Here is a 16,865-nt window from a genome sequence, read left to right on the forward strand (position 1 = left end):
ATCATAACGTCTTCATCATTCATCTCACTTCATCTCATCACATGGGCATTTATCATTTCACATCATAAAAAGAAGGGTGAGTACAGTGAGTACAGTACAATAAGATATTCTGAGAGACCACATTCACTTTTATTATATTGTTATAATTATTCTATTTTAATATTAGTTGTTGTTAATTTCTTACTGTGCCTAATTTAAATTAAACTTTATCATAGGTATGTAAGTAGAAGGAAAACAGTATATACATGCTTTCGTACTATCCAAGGTTTCAGGCATCTACTGGGGTTCTTGGAATGAACCCTATGGATAAGGGGGGCTACTGTATTACATGGTGGCAGGTCTCACTGTGAGAACCAGTGTGTCAACAGGGAAATGGGGCACAAAGCCTTTTTTAAGGAGAATTCTTTGTTCTGGGGGGTTTTGAAGGCAGGACAAACCCTAATCCTCAGGCTAACAGCTCACATTTGTCTAGCGCTTTCCCATGTATCACCCTATTTGGTTCTGACAGCCTTCTTGGGTGATGGATAGGATCAGCCTCACCATTACAGGCGAGGAAAGTGATGTCTCACAGGGTAACCACGAGGGACTACACTGCCAGTCCAGTGAATGGTGTGACGATGTGTACAGACGAGACACAATTAAAGCAGTCGAGTGCAGTTTCCTGAGGCAGTAGTGTCTTAGCAATTGTCTTGGGCCCCATAAGAGGATAGCCACGCTGGGCTGAGGAACATGTTGAACAGACGTGGCAGCTCCTGGGTAACATGGGGAGTGTACTTGAATGAAGGGTGGGTGGGTGGGGGTCCCTACAATACAACGGGGCACTGGCCTGACCATTCTCTAAGTGCTCACTATACCAAGTGAAGGTATTTGAGCTTGTCCTGTTGGCAGGCAAAGGTGTCTGAGGCAGAGTCTCCTGAGGGCACTATTAGATGGATAGTATGCCTGGAAGTAGACTAAATAATTACAAATTTGGAACAATTCCCCTAAGGTAACACCCCCATTTAACTTAATCAGGACCACCCACCATCCAGACTAGAGAAAGGAGGTAATTTTAGAATGGGACGTCTGTGCTTCTGAATTTGCAGACTACTGGTTCTATCACTAAACTTTTTGATATTGACTTCTTTATCTACAAAAAGAGCTTCTCATCTGCTATAAGTAATAATGATAGATAATAATAATAATAGCTTCACTTACTAATAAAAAGCTATTTTCAGATGGACTTCTTGGAAAATCTCTTGAGACCTAAGAATTCTCTTACCTCCTGTGTTTCTGAGTTTTTATCAAGCTACAAGTAACAATTGTGGCATGCCTGAACTTCCTCTTTCTCCACGTGCTCCGCCGCCCTTTCTCCCCCACGGAGACAATCAGTTGTATATATAGGGAGTCAATATGGCTCCTTGGTGTGAGATGAAAACTGCGTTCACCGTGGGCTTGTGCAGCCCTGCAAGCGCTGGGTTTAGCACGCTGGCTGTGTGGAGGAAAAGGCCTCATTCCCCTGGGTGAACCGTCAGGGTGCAACGTTTGGAGGGCCGAGTGTGGGCTGGATTGGAGCTGCGCTCGCCCCCTCAGCTGTATAAATGCACATGGCTGCCCAGTCAGGAGACACTCACCCACCACAGTTCCAAATGGCTAGCTCCCTCTGCCTGCTCATCCTCTCTGCATGGTTTCTAACCATTGCTCCACCTCCCCCTCCCCCAGCTATGACCTTCAGTTTAGTAATCCAGGAAGAGGCCTCCACCTGCCTTGTAGTCTCTGTGCAACTATCTTTTCCTGTCAGGTGCAAACTTCACTTATGCTGTTGCCTCCCTTCTCACTTCTCTATGCCAGTAAATCTCTGTTTCTAGTTGGCCAAACTTGGCCATTAAGATGTGAAAGCAGACTAATTTTCCAAAAGCCAATTTGTCAGAGGAGCAATGCAGCCAATTACTGGAGATTGTATAAATTGTTAGTAGTGCCCTAACGTGCCCCGACTCCATCTCCAACCCCAGAAGCTGTCAGAAAAAAGCTTTCCTCTGAACATGAGACAGTTTGCAGAGTCACAGTAAAAGGCAGGAGCAAAAGCAGAAGCAACTTACTTTGCTGTAAAACAGGGATACTGCTATCTAGCTCTTGGTTTTGTTAGGATTAACTCAGTTAATACAACTAAAACACTTAGGCTGGCAGGCAATATTCAGCGCCCAATATATGTTGGTAATTCTTGCTTTTAAAACAATTATTCCTTTTAATCTCACACATGCATTTAAATTATATGAGTTAAACTATACACTGGATAAAAAATAAAAATAATAATTTAAATTGGAATGCCAGGAAAAAAAGAGAGCTAGCAATCACTAGGGCCAATTCAGTGGTCCATATCTTTGGTTTTGTTATTTCCTGGGGAGGGACGAGGGGCTGGAGATTGAGTTCAATGACCCATGGCCAATGATGTAACCAAATCGTACCTATGTAATGAAGCCTCCATAAACACTCAAAAGGATGGGATTCAGAGGTTGGTGAACATGTGGAGATGTGGGGAGAGCATGGAAACCCCACACCCCTTCCCCATACCTTGTCCTATACATCTCTTCCATCTGGCTGTTTCTGAGTTATATCCTTTTATAATAAAACAATAATCTAGCAAGTAAACTGTTTCTCTGCGTTCTGTGAGCCACTCTCGTCCAAAGAGGGGATTGTGGGAACCTCTGATCTAAAGCTGGTTGGTCCGAAGCACAGGTGACAGACAACTTGGACTTTTATTTGGCACCTGAAGTGTTGGAGCGGCAACAGTATTATAGGACTGGACCCTTAACCTGTGGGGTCTGACACTAACTCCAAGCAGATAGTGTCAGAATTGAGGTAATTGCTTGGTGGTATTGGAACAAACACATATTGGACATATTAATTTCAAGTGTTCAAATGAAAAAAATTGTCTCTTAGAAATATGATACTGTGAGACTAAGCAAATTACTTAAGCTTTGAAGCCTCAGTTCTCTCTTCAGTAAAATGGAGATGATACTGGAAATTACCTCCTAGTTTATTGTGAGACTTAATTGAGATGTTGCAGGTGAAGCGATAGGGAATAGAAAGCACTCAAGAAATGTATATTTTTTAAATGTCTCCAGTCAAATGTATCTCTTCTAAAATACTCAGCTGCAGGAGGAAGACTCAGTGTTGTAACATTTCATTGTCTCTTGGGTACTATTTACTTGTATTAAGGGAAGATATCACTGGCAACACAACTACCCAGAATGTCATTGTGCAGAGATCAACTATCTCAAGATTGATATGGCAGATGCTGGATGTTGTATGATTTCCATGTATTTTATTTTTCCAGTAACCCTCAAATTCTTTGGGGGATAGATTCCAATACTCTCAGAAGATAAAGGAAAACACACAACATTGACTGTCAATGACTAAATAAGTGCAGGAATAGCAAGTCAAACAATTGATGTACCTGTAATTCGGTCTTGTACGATGAGATCTTACATGAGAAATTCGAAGGTGATAATAGCTAGATTCTAAGGGTATTAGTGTTGCTTAATAATCAGCATTTCAACAAGTGAATAAACTCAATATTACAGAGTATGGCATTGGCTTTTCCTCATTGGGTTTGGTTTTTCACTGAAGGTAATATCCAGCTATAAAATATACACAGTACTTGATCCAGACCATCTGTTTCCTGGTGATCAAGTTCAAGTTGCCACAGAATGTGTCTGGTGTCCAGCCCAAGGCAAGCTCACAGGCAAACAACTGCCCTCTTTTGCAGCCAGGAAGGAGTGATTTTTAAGGGAAATAGGGCTTTGTATCTTAGTCAAAAAGCACTAATGGTAAAAAGCAAGAAACAGAGGGCAAGTTTGGGTAAATGCATCATTGGATGGGCCTTGTTTCCAAAGCAGACCCATAGCAACACTTCCTCTGCTCACTGATCTAGCAGGAGTATTCCGGAAATCATCAGACCATGTGAAACCGGCTGAAGACATTTCCAGTGCCCTACACTCAAAGCTGCAAGCCTCCAGCCAGCACGGGCTGATTTGGGCTGCAGAGTTCCACATGGCAGAGCCTGTATGTAACTTATGACATATCTTCACCTTTCCACTGCGCTAATTGATGTCACCTTTGTTTTCCAAAAGGCGTCAAAAATCCACAGAAAATAATTATTTATATTTTTAAGTAAATACAGTTAAGGTGCTACATTTTATTAAAATAAATGATTACTTTAAAGTACAAAAATTTCCTATTGTTATTCATTCTTGAAAAACACAAAAATATAGAAAAATGGACATCTGCTTTCCTCAACTTCCTTTCTGGAACACTGAGGTCATGAGGGTGAAGTCACACACCGCCGTCAGCGGCAGGGAAATATCATTCAACTACAGACAAACATCGCAGTGAAAATGTTAAGATGAGGAAAGGAGGGGAACGTGTGATCCTGTTTCCTCCCACCAACACCATCCATTCACGTAGAGTCCTCTTTGCATACTAAAATAACGGCAAAGTTGTTTTTTGTTTTTTTGTGTTTTTTTTTTTTTTTTTTTTAAGGAAAAGCAATTCTTAGGCACCTTCTCCCCAGATTCTTATTCAATTGATATGGGGTGGGATCTGAGCTTCAGAATTTTTTTTAAAAGCTCCTTTAGGTGATTCTGTTGTGTAGCCCAGACTGAGAACCACGGTCTTAGAGCAGCAGCAGTAAGACAAAGTAGGTGAAAAATAGCATATTTTAATTGTGACCAAGAGACGAGTCCAGGTCTACATTCTGGAAGCCCTCAGCAACTGATGTCCAGTAAGTGTCACATCATGATCCCGGGAAAAGAACTCCTGGAGAGAAGTCAAGAATTACAAGCACTGCAGAATAGTGGGTTAGAGGAGCTCTGAAAAATCATCAGTCCTCATCACTGTGTGAGCACTCGCAATTCAGCTTTTGTTTCTGGGCCTCAGTTTCCTCAGTCATTAAATGAACAGGTTAGATGAGAGAAGCCTCAGGGTGTCTTCCAGTGCTATTATTCTATGATCCTAAGACAGTTTTCCAGTGCAAGGAAAGAGAGGTTGACATTGCACATTCGTGTTGGTATTCTCTGCACATTCCTTGTCTGAAGTCATTCAGCAGCAGTCTCTGCTGCTGGCCACATGGCAGCCTGGGCCCCTTGAGTGAACGGCAGCTGGACCTCCAGCCTCAAGCTTCCCTCATCCCGCCTTCTCTGGCAGGATGAAGGCTTCCGTGAGATTCTTGTAGAGGCAGCCCAGGTGAACTGCAAAAGCAGTCTCTAAGTGATCTCTCTGCTCCCCAGCAAGCGCATGGCTTGACCACTGATGGTATCTGCAGAGGAAGTGGTGGAATGTGGAAGTTACATGACGTCAGTGCACGCACATCCTTTTGTCTTGAGCCTGAGAGCACAGCCAATGTGGTACTCCCTGTACTCCTGCTTGGCAGCTTGGGGCTGCCTCAGAGTCTCCTGCTTCATGCTGTTCTGAGGAGTTGGGCTCTGAGCAGCGCTTAAAGGATTGGTCAAAACACAAGAAAAATGTTTATTGCTTACATCCTCTACAGCAGGCTCTGTACTAGTGATGTCACACTCTATCTCTCCACGCCACATACTCTAACCAAGATCCATTGGCAGGAAATTGCTAGGGTCTGAATATTTGTGCCTCACCCCTCAAACTTATATGTAGCATTCCTAACTCCCAAAGATGGTGATATTAGGAGGTGGGTGGGTCTTTGGAGGCACATAAATCATAAGGGTGGAGCCCTCACGAATGGGATTGACTTAAAAAAGACACCCCCCCAGAGTTCCCTAGCTCTTTCTACCGTGTTGGAATGCAAAGAGAAGTTTGCAACTCAGCCCAGAAGAGATCCTTCACCTGGCCCTGATCTTAGACTTCCAGCCACCAGAACTGTGACAAATACCACCCACGCTGTATTTTGTTACAGTAGCCTGAATGGACCAAGGCAGGAATCATCCCAGCTAATCCCCTAATACAAAGTGTCCTCCTCGCTAGGGCATATATTCACTGGAAAACCATCAGATCTGCCTCAAACTCAAGAGAAAAGTGTCCTGATACATGACATGCTTAAGGTTGTGAGGTAAATGAAGATTTTTGGTGGGAAGAGGTTTTAAAGTGCATGCTGCAGACTTTTTTAGACTCAGTATCTGTGCGGGTAGAAGATGGGATAAGGTAAAGGAGGTGGGGGGCTAGAAAAAGGCAGATTTAGTACATCCTGACCATGGTAGGGCTTTGAAAGTAAACGTGGGAGCTCCAGGGTCCAATTGAGCACCAGTGACATAGGTCAGTCTCTGAGTTCTGCCTTCCAGAAATTGGCACTTTTGTCCAGGTGGGGCCTGGAACTACCTTGTCATGCATCTCATGTGTAGCCTTTTGGGGCATTGAGGACAGTGGCACCAGACTCCAGATCTTTTTTCTTGACCCTTCCTGGAACTCATGAGGAAATCCTGGAAAAACTTTCTTGCATTCCCCTCTTACGGAAGCTGGCATAGGAGCAAGTAGTGGCAACTTAAGCAAGCCAGCTTTCCTCTTGATCGCAAAGAAGAACTGACACTCCAGCTTCTAAAGTTGGAATGGTGGCTCTGTTATCTCATAGTACTGGTGGAAGGAAGAGGACCAGAGGCATCGTGAGACCAGGAGGAAGTTGGGTTTCAAAGGTAGTCTTTCCATTCAGTCTGAGCTCTTGCTCCGAACCAGTAAGATTCTACAACATGGACCTCCAAACAACAGACTTCCGGGCCTCCTCTTTGCATCTTCCCTTTGGATTTGTGATGCCAGCCACTTTCTTACTTGAGTTGTTTTAGCACCCCAAGAATGAGTGTAAGTAACCCATAGGAGAACACAGGAAAGAACACATGCCTGGCAGACCTGCAGACACTTCTCAACCTAAATTAGGTGTTCAGGAAATGTTTCCATGTTTGTTATTCTGTAGTTAAAAAAAAAAAAAGTAAACCCCAGGAAATCAAATATTTTATTGCTTTACTTAATAATGTTCCAAATCAGTCCCCTTCTACCTCCCAATCTTCTGCAAGCAGGCGTCTAAGAGAATGTTCTAGGTGTTGTCCTTGCTCTCCATTGGTCTGGTCCTCTGGGGGGTGGGGGTGGGGGGTGAAGCAGGACCTGAGTAGCAGAACTGAAAAACACTGAGCCCCCGTCTGCATCTTTCACTTTGTGAGTCATACGTCATGGCCACACGCAAGGGGGAAATAACCAGAGGGAAGAAAACAAACAGAGGAGGAGAAAATGTAAGAAAACAAAGGGAGAAAAAGGAATAATGGAGGAAACATGCTCAGGAAGGCTAAACTCTCACCGTGATAACCATAGATTTCAAGCCACTGATTAAGCCATGGGGCTTCAGGAGTTCAAGTAAATTTATGGGAGCAATAGGAAGACATGTGTAAAACTACATGGGTAATACCCGTTGGGAAATCGGACCAGTGGTCTCCGGAGCTGGAAGCACATTTGGGAACATCTATTTATATTTGTTTTTATCTCATCGTTATCCGATTTCTGTTCTGTGTGTGTTTTATAATACACATGACATATCAATACGTTAGTAATACATGTATTTAATTTATAAATAAATAAATATTCCTATATTAGGGGGTTTATGCTCAAATATTTTCTACTGATGGGGTACACAGTCCAAAGAGCTTGGAGACCACCTAACTAGAAAACCATTAAGGACTCTATCATCCTACCTGGCACCGCCTGGGGCCTCACCAGGGGCCTCTTCCAAGCTGGCTTAATGTCAGAGGAAAGTCAGCTGCCTGGTGGAAAAGCCCCTCTCCCAGCTATTCTACAGCGCATCACGCCACTAGAAATCAGTTGCATTTTGGTGAAGCAGAAAAAATATTATTATCATCACTATACTATCTATACTTCCAACCAGCCTCTAAGAAAATCACACCATCGTAGGCCAGCCCTATGTAATTGTGGCCACTGAAAGGCGAGTGGGGACTGGAATCCAGTTTGTGCCCTGCTCACCAAGCTGTGTACCTAGAGAGGACCGCACCTGCTCCAAGGAAGGGGAGCCGTTTACTAACTGTCACAAAGGCATTGTATGGATCAACAGCAGGCCTGTTTCGTTGTTGTTGTTGTTGTTGTTGTTGCTGTATTTGAATATAATTTTCTCATCCATTTTGCTTTCATAAATACAGTTTATTGCTTGGTTTCTCTTAGTTTAGTAATATTTTTGAATTTCCAATCCTTGGACAGTGTGCATCATGGTGGGAATGGTAGAATGGGGCTCTGGCTTCCTTAGGTGCAGCCCCTCAAAACAGCACACACGGTAAACACTAGAAAGCCGAAGATCATTTTCAGCCCCTAAGTCTCAGAGACACCCTGAGGCCATCTGACTAGGTGAGTTGTTTCACACAGAAACCAAAGAATTCAGCCTCAGCCCAGCCTCTGTTGGGCATAGCTTGTTGCCTGGGTCCTGGGATGTAGCCTGCCTCCAATGGCTCCATTGGACATAGCCATCCAGCCATGGAAGGTTCTGTTTCACTCAGCCTGAGACCACAGTGGAATATGCAATCCTTTTGAATATAGCCACAGGCAGTCTTAGATGTCCACATATGTCCCCGCTCCCCTCATCTTCCTACAAATGTCATTGGTCTATGGACTGGGAAATGTGACGTTTCCTCACAAAATGTTCTCTCCTCTTAGGGAGTAATTTTGCTTCCCAGTCATCAGGTAGCAAGAAGAAAGGAAGCAGGGCTGGGCCGCTGCAGCCTGCCTCTGCAGTACTCGGGGAACTCTCATGCGTCCGTCTTGGGCTCCTTCATTGATTTGACAAATTCCTTGACTTCTTCTTCCAAGGCCTTGTTCCTCCTCTCAACATCCTCCCGGGAGCGCTCCACATTGCGGAGGCTGATTTCCAAGGCTGCAGACTTCTTCTTCTCTTTCTCCAGTTCTTCATTGAGCCTTACCACCTTAGCCCAGACGTCGTAATTTTCCTTCTCAAGGCTACAAGGGAAGAAAGAAGAGAATGAAAGAATTGAGTATTATCTCTACATTGCCCCTTCATCTTTGCTCACAACCTCTTCTGTCCATTGTCCTTTCTGTATCACAAGACCCATACCCATCCTGTACCTCTTATTTATGTCCCAACCCCCACGTGAGCACTTCCTAGGAAACCTGAATTCCCAGAGCCTGTCTGAGCTCCTATTTTGTCATTTATCACCATCTTGAGACATCCCTTGTGTTGTTGTTTTTCATGTCATTTTACATTTTGTATCTTCCTCCAGATAGTAACATCTTTGGAAGAAGGGACTATCTCTAATATACGTATATTTTCACCCCCACAGCACCCTGCCTCTCTTCTGCTTAAAAGAAATGTTGATTGACAGCTGAAGCCCCATCCACATTCCAGATTCCCAACACCTTTGCACGTGTGAGTGCCTTCTCATCCTGCTTCAATGGTGGGTACGGACTAGAATCTTCTATTATTATGGTCTGGTAGGAATCAAGATTTGGAGAAGCACAGGAAACTTCCCTTTGGGAAGAGCAGTCTTAGCAGTCCCACCTCACTTCTGGACCCTGCTCCAGGTCAAGAATCTGTTGGGATTCCTGAATTTGGAGGATTTTCATTGTTAATGGCCAAAATCCTACTCCAGTCCCAGGTGCCCCCCTGTAAGCTGTGCTGAATTAACTCTTAGGAATGAGCATACATAGGCCATTTTTAAGCCTATGTGGGGAAATTGTGCAATTGGAAATTTGCTTCAGAATTTCATTCTTTGAGGTGCTGCCTCCCTGTTTCCGCAGTGGCCTGACCATTTTAAATGGAGACTTGAGTTCCTGTTTGAGCCCATGCCTTGCTTCTGTCTTCAAGAACTTTGGCTCAGGGGTATGCAATAGCCCCTGTTCAGAGCCTTGCCTATGCCTATCTATCTCTTCTTAAAATGAAACTGGTCTCATTCCTTTTGGTCCTCCCATAACAAATGTACTTTCCTTCTCTGAGGTCTCCATATACCTCTTGCTTTGGGGGACATCTCAAATGAGACCCTGCTCTATCTTGACCACTCATTCCAGGGGAGATGTAGGATCTGAGTGGGCTCGGCAGCTGGCTGACCTAGGTTCAAATCTCAGGCCAACGAATGATGAGTTGTGTGACTTTCAGGCATCTTTTTATTCTTTCCAAGCTCCCATTTCTTCTGTAAAATGGAGATATTAGCCATTCCACAGGATTGCTGTGGGGATTAGATGAGAAGGTCTGCCTAAAGCATGACGCTTAGACACTATGGGCTGTTAATTCTCCTCCCTCTGCCAAAGATGGGAGGCCTCCTGATGGTGGATTTAGAAAATTTTGTTCCATGGCAGCCAGTTCTTTCCCTAGTCTGTCAATGACACTCATGGTAGCGTACAATGGGAGTCTTCTCTGGGGCTGCTTTGGCCACTGCGAAGACATCACACAAGCCTTACAATTCTATACAGGATTGATTTTAGGAGCTACGTGCTGCTTCTAGACGGCCAGCTCACTGTAGGGAACAAAGGATGAGGGCTCACAAAAGTCTTCCTTTCATGAGCCTGAGTCTTAATGGACTGAAAAGTACCTGTAATTTGAAAACCTCGTTAGTTCACATTTCACTACCTCATGATTAGTGTTCATATGGGCTAAGCTGGATTGAGGCTGCTCATGGAAAAATCAGAGGTGTGGAGAAAGACTTCAGGAAAATAGTTTATCTACCCAGAAGAGCAAATTGTGTCCAAGCATCTGAGGGATGTGCATGAAATTGTGGCAATAGCCACCTCACTGACCTCCTGCTTTCCTTTGCCCTCTGCAGCCAGACTGCAGTGGGCAGCCAATGATCTGGTAAAGCTTCAGCCAGGTCCAGCCTTCCAGGATCTCTGTCTTACTCAGGCTTTAAGGTGGCTGACAAGCCCCTATGTGCTCTGGCCTCCTATACGCTTCTCTGCTCTCTCTCCTCTCAGTTACTCCCCCTGCTCCAGCCAGCACTGCTCTTCCTAGGCACGAACACACTAGCCCTGCTCCCTTCGCCAGCCTCTGCATGTTTGGTTCTGTCTGTCTGACCTGCTCTTCCCCCATATGTGGACTTGACTTGTTTTCCCTTCTGCTTTAGGTCTTTGCTCTAATGCCACCTTCTCAGTGAGGCCTTCCTGATCACCCTATTTAACACTGGAACCCCCTTCTCAAAGCCCACCCCAACCTCCTGCCTTACTTTGTTTCCCTCCATGTCATTTCCCACCATCTGGCATTACTTATTTGTACTGTCTGTCTGTCCCTGCTAGAAGGAAAGCTCTATAAGGGGACTTTTGTCTGTTTTGTTCAGTGCTATTCCCCAACAGCTGGGATGGTGACTAGCACGCAGTAGGTGCTCAATACATATTTTCAGTATTAATGAATCACATTGATATGAAAAAAATTTAAAGTTCCTCTTAATTCATTAAAGCATATTGATCCTTAAATAACCACTATTTGTTTAATTAAATGCATTGGGGTGACATTGGTTAATGAAATTATATAGGTTTCAAGTGTACAATTCTACAATACATCATCTATGTATTGCATTGTGTGTTTACCATCCCAAGTCAAATCTTCTGTCACCATATATTTGACTCCCCTTTACCCTTTCTTACCTCCCCGCTTCCCCTTTTCCCTGTGGTAACCACTAAACTGTTGTCTGTGTCTGAGTTTTTGTTTGTCTTATTCATTTGTTGCTTTCAGTTTTATATCCTACATGTGAGTGAAATTATATAAAGAACCACTATTTAGAAATATTTGACTGAGCTACTTAAGCTACATACTTAACTTCTCATCAATTTAATTTAAAGCTTCGAGTTTTCACTAATTTAGTCATCTCATTACTCCCTTTACCCTTTTCCTTATTAGGCCCAACGTCTATAAATTCCTGTATCTTCTAAACTGAAGGTGTATAATGGCACTCCTTTGGCAGATGAGAACATCCATATTGCTTCTTAAGATGGAAGCCAAGTGGCTACACTCTGTATGTGACTTACTTTTTAATCTGTTCCTCATACATTTGCTTCTGTGTTTCTATTTCCTTTTGCAGCTCCTGGACCATCTTTTGCAAAGATTCAAGTTCTTCTTCTCCAGAGTTCTTTGTCCCAGGCCCGGTTTCAGAATTTGGGCTGGCAAGAGTATCTCTTTTGGAGTCACAGGCATGGGAAGAAAGTGCACCTGCTTCATTCCCAGGGCACCCAGGCAGGGTAGGGACATTATCGTAGGTGGAAGTCCTCTGGGCATCAGAAAAGTTTGGCATACCTTGAGATGCTGTTCTTCTATGCCCTTCCCCTGCCTTCATCTCTGAAGAAGATGACCAGAACTCATTTTTAAAGATCCCCACTTTGCTGTTGTTGGCACATTGAAAAGCTGCTGTCAAAAAGCATTTCCGGTTAGGGAGTGTCTGAGTCCTTTTACGTGACTGTAGTTTCCAATCTCCTGGCTTTTCCCTGGAGGCTTTGCTACTGTCTTCTAGACACTTGTCACTCGGCTGTTGTCCGGTGGGGCTGGTTGCCTCCGAGTCGCTGGTCTACAAAAAAATGGCCATGGATGTTACATAGGTTTTTCCCACATGTGTCATGCTCCAAGATAAGAATGAGAAACTTGAAAGAAAGTATATCTTGGCTGCACACTTATAAAATTATTAATTAGAAGACCATCTCTTCATTTGTCACGTAAGTCGATTATCTGAGTGTCCTTTTCTAAAAGGACTTGAAGGAAATTGTACTTGAAGGAACTCATATTCTAGAGGTAAAGCACTGACGAAAAGCATTGTTTGTTTGCAGTAAAAGAGTCCTAACAACTTTAGCTTGGGGAGGCTTTTCTGACTCAAAATGACTCAAAATCCAGAAGCCATAAAAGAAAAGTTTGATAAATTCAACCTCTATGGGTTTCCTAGACACCTCAAACTAAAAAGAACAAAATTAAAACAAACAAACAAAAATCACCATAGGCTAAGTCAAAAATGAAAGAAAAAATTGGCAAAAATATTTGCAATGTATATCACTGACAACAGGCTGCTCTCCCTAATACACAAAGCTCTCAAAAATTGAGAAGGAAAAGACACATAACCAATATACATATGGGCAAAGAACAGGCAACTGTCCTTTGCAACTGGCCCTCACACATAAAAGATATTTGGACTCTCTTATAATAGGAGAAACAAATTAAAATTGAAATTACTGAAATATCAGTTCTTACTAATCAGATGGGCATCCCCCCAAAAACCAAAACACAATAATTTGACAACACACCTCTGGTGGGGAAACTGTAGGGAGACAGGTTATTTTATGCATTGCTGATGGAAGGACAAAATGGCACAAACTTTATTTGACAATTTTAATAAAAATTCCACATTACAAATCTATTTACCTCTGACTCAGTAACCCCATTTCTGAGAATTTAGCCCAGAAACACATCTACCTGCATACAAAATGAAGCGTGGTCAAAATTTTTCATTGCAGTCTTGTTTGTAATACAAAAACATATGTATAGGGGCTGGTTAAGTAGATTACGATATATGTGCAGAATGGAACACTATACACTTGAGTTCAAAACATGAAATATTAGGTCATATGAGGCAGCTGTCTATGTCATGTCAATAACATAAAAAAGGCTCTAGGATATGCTGTTAAGTAAAAAAATTCAAGATACAAAGTGGAGTGTGTGTGTGTGTTTGTGTGTGTGTGTAGTGAGACAGTATGTATGTGACAGTTTATGTTACATTTTGTGTAAAAAGGTAAGCAAATAAAAATTTACATTAATGTCTGCTTATAATTACATAAAGGAACACTGGGAAGATAAATAAGAAAATAAAACCAAGACTAAAAACAAGAAGAAACAGAAAATCTTGACAGACCTATTACTACTAATGAAATTGAACCAGTAATCAAAAAAACTCCAATAAACAAAAGTCCTGGACCAGTAGGCTTCACAGGTGAATTTTACCAAAAATTCCAAAAAAAAAAAAAAAATTAACACCTATCCTTCTTAAACTATTCCAAAATATTCAAGAGGAGGAAGACTCCCAAGCTCATTTTATGAGGCCACCATTACCCTGACTCCAGAACAAGACAAAGGCATTACAAAGAAATAAAATTATAGGCCAATATCCTTGATGAACACAGATGCAAATGTCCTCAACAAAATATTAGCAAGCCAAATTCAGCAATACATTAAAAAGACCATACACCATGATCGAATGGGATTTATATGTGGGATGCAAGTTTGGCTCGATATCAGCAAATCAATTAATGTGATACACCACATAAACAAAATAAAGGATAAAAATTATATAATCTCAAAAATCTGAAAATGGAACTACCTTATGACCCAGCAATTCCACTCCTAGGTATCTATCTGGAGAAATCCAAAACTCTAATTCAAAAAAATTTATGCACCCCTATGTTTACTGAAACACTATACACAATAGCCAAGACACAGAAATAACCAAAATGTCCATCAGTAGATGACTGGATTAAGAAACTGTGGTACATTTATACAATGGAGTATTACACAGACATAAAGAAGAAGGAAATATTACCACTTGCAACAATATGGAGGGACCTAGAGAACATTATGTTAAGTAAAATAAATCAGACAGAGAAAGACAAATACCATATGATCTCACTTATATGTGGAATCTAAAGAAAAGAATAAACGAATGAACTAATCAGAAACAGTATCAGAGACATAGAGGAAAAACTGAGGGTTGCTAGATGGGAGGGGGGAATAAGGGGGAAAGAGAGGGGATTAGAAAGCACAGTGGGTAACCACAAGATTGCCACAGAGAAACAAAAGTCAACTTGGGGAATGTAATCAATAATGTTGTAAACATTTTGTAGGGTATCCAATGGACACTTGTCTCATTAGGGAGACCACCTCAGGGATAATGTAGATGCCTGAGCACTGCACTGTACACCTGAAGCTGAAGCTGAACAATAATGAATGTCAAATATATATTTACAAGAAGCGGAGTACAGCATTAGGAATAGAGACAGTGGAAATGCAATGGCTGTGTGCAATGTCAGAGGGGTAGTGGATGGGAGAAGGGGGGTTGTCACTGTGTGAGGGATATAAATGATAAATGTCTAACTATTACATTGTTTTGTGCACCTGAAACAAATAAATAAATAAAATTATATGATCATGTCAATAAATGCAGAAAAGGCATTAAAAAAAAAATCCAGCATCCATTTATGATAAAAACTCTCAGCAAAGTAGGAATAGAGGGAATATTCCTCAACAGAAAAAAAAAGCCATATATGACAAACACACAGCTAACATCATACTCAATGGGGAAAAGCTAAAAGCATTTTCCTTAAAATCAGGAGCAAGATAAGAATGTCCACTTTTACCACTTTTATTCAACATAGCACTGGATAGTCCTAGCCACAGAAATCAAACAAGAAAAAGAAATAGAAAGTATCCAAATTGGAAAGGAAGAAGTAAAACTGTCATTATTTGCAGATGACATGATACTATAGAGAGAGAATCCAAAAGATTCTACCAAAAAAAAAAAAAAAAACACAAAAAAACAACAACACCCAACTAACCAACCAAACAAGCCTATTTGAACAGATAAATGAGTCTGGTAAAGCAGCATGACACAAAATTAATATTCAGAAACTGGTTGTAGAGAAATTAAGAAAACAATCCAATTTAAAATTGCATCAAAAAAGAAAATCTAGGAATAAATTTAACCAAGAAACTAAAGACCTGTACTCAGAAAATTGTAAGACATTGAAGAGAGTAACTGAAGAAGATACAAATAAATGCAAGCTTATACCATGTTCATGGATAGGAATAATTAACACTGTTAACATGTCCATACTACCAACAACAATCTATAGATTCAATGTAATCCCTATCAAAATACCAACAGTGTTTTTTTTTTTATAGAACTGGAAATAATCCTAAAATTTATATGGCGCCATAAAAGACCCCAAATAGCCAAAGCAATCTTGAGAAAAAAAGAACAAAGTTGGAGGTATCACTCTACCTCATATCAAATTATACTACAATCTGTGGTAATCAAAACAGTATGGTAGTGGCATAAACACAGACACATAGATCAATGGAACAGAACAGAGAGCCCAGACATGAACCCACGCCTATACAGTCAATTAATCTCTGACAAAAGAGGCAAGAATATACAATAGGGTAAAGACAGTTTATTCAATAAATAGTGTCAGGAAAATCGGACAGATACATGCAAAAAATGAAACTAGACCATCTTCTTACACCATATTCAAGATTAAACTCAAAATAAATTAAAGACTTAAGTGTACGATCTGAAACCATAAAACTCCTAGAAGAAAACATAGGCAGTAAACTCTCTGACATTATTCTTAGTAATATTTTTCTGATATGTTTCTTTGGGCAAGAGAAACAAAAGAAAAAATAAACCAATGGGACTACATCAAACTAAAAGTTTTTGCACAGGAAAAAAAATCAACAAAACGATAAGACAACCCATCGAATGACAGAAGATATTTGCCAATGACACATCCAGTAAGGGGTTAATATCCAAAATTTATAAAAAAATCATACAACTCAACACCAAAAAACAAGCCAATTAAGAAATGGGCAGAGGACCTGAATAAACATTTCTCCAGAAGACATACAGATGGCCAATAGACATATGAAAAGATGCTCAACATCATTAATCATCAGAGAAATGCAAATTAAACCCATAATGAGATATCATTTCACATCTGTCAGAATGGTTATCATCAATAAATTAACAAACAGAAAGAGCTGGCAAGGATGTGGCGAAAAGGGAACCCTCATGTACTGTTGGAATTGCAAATTGGTGCAGCACCATGGAAAACAGTATGGAGGTTCCTCAAACAATTAAAAGTAGAACTACCTTTCTAATCCCCTCACCTTTGCCCTTATC

At 41.4% G+C, this 16,865-nt stretch overlaps 1 protein-coding gene across 1 annotated transcript in view; it reads right to left on the bottom strand.

Moving 5' to 3' along the window:
* Positions 1–4,518: 4,518 nt before the first annotated feature.
* The window catches only part of ARHGAP25 (Rho GTPase activating protein 25), an 86,453-nt gene continuing 74,106 nt past the window's right edge, over positions 4,519–16,865 (bottom strand). The window contains exons 10-11 of the mRNA XM_081069085.1: positions 11,962–12,494; positions 4,519–8,949 (exon numbers count right to left, since the gene is read on the bottom strand). Of these exons, the coding sequence (XP_080925211.1) occupies positions 8,742–8,949; positions 11,962–12,494 (741 nt within the window). The 3' untranslated portion in view covers positions 4,519–8,741. The remainder of the gene's footprint in view (positions 8,950–11,961; positions 12,495–16,865) is intronic.

Source organism: Rhinolophus hipposideros (genome assembly GCF_964194185.1).
Source record: "Rhinolophus hipposideros genome assembly, chromosome: 12".
NCBI lineage: Eukaryota > Metazoa > Chordata > Mammalia > Chiroptera > Rhinolophidae > Rhinolophus > Rhinolophus hipposideros.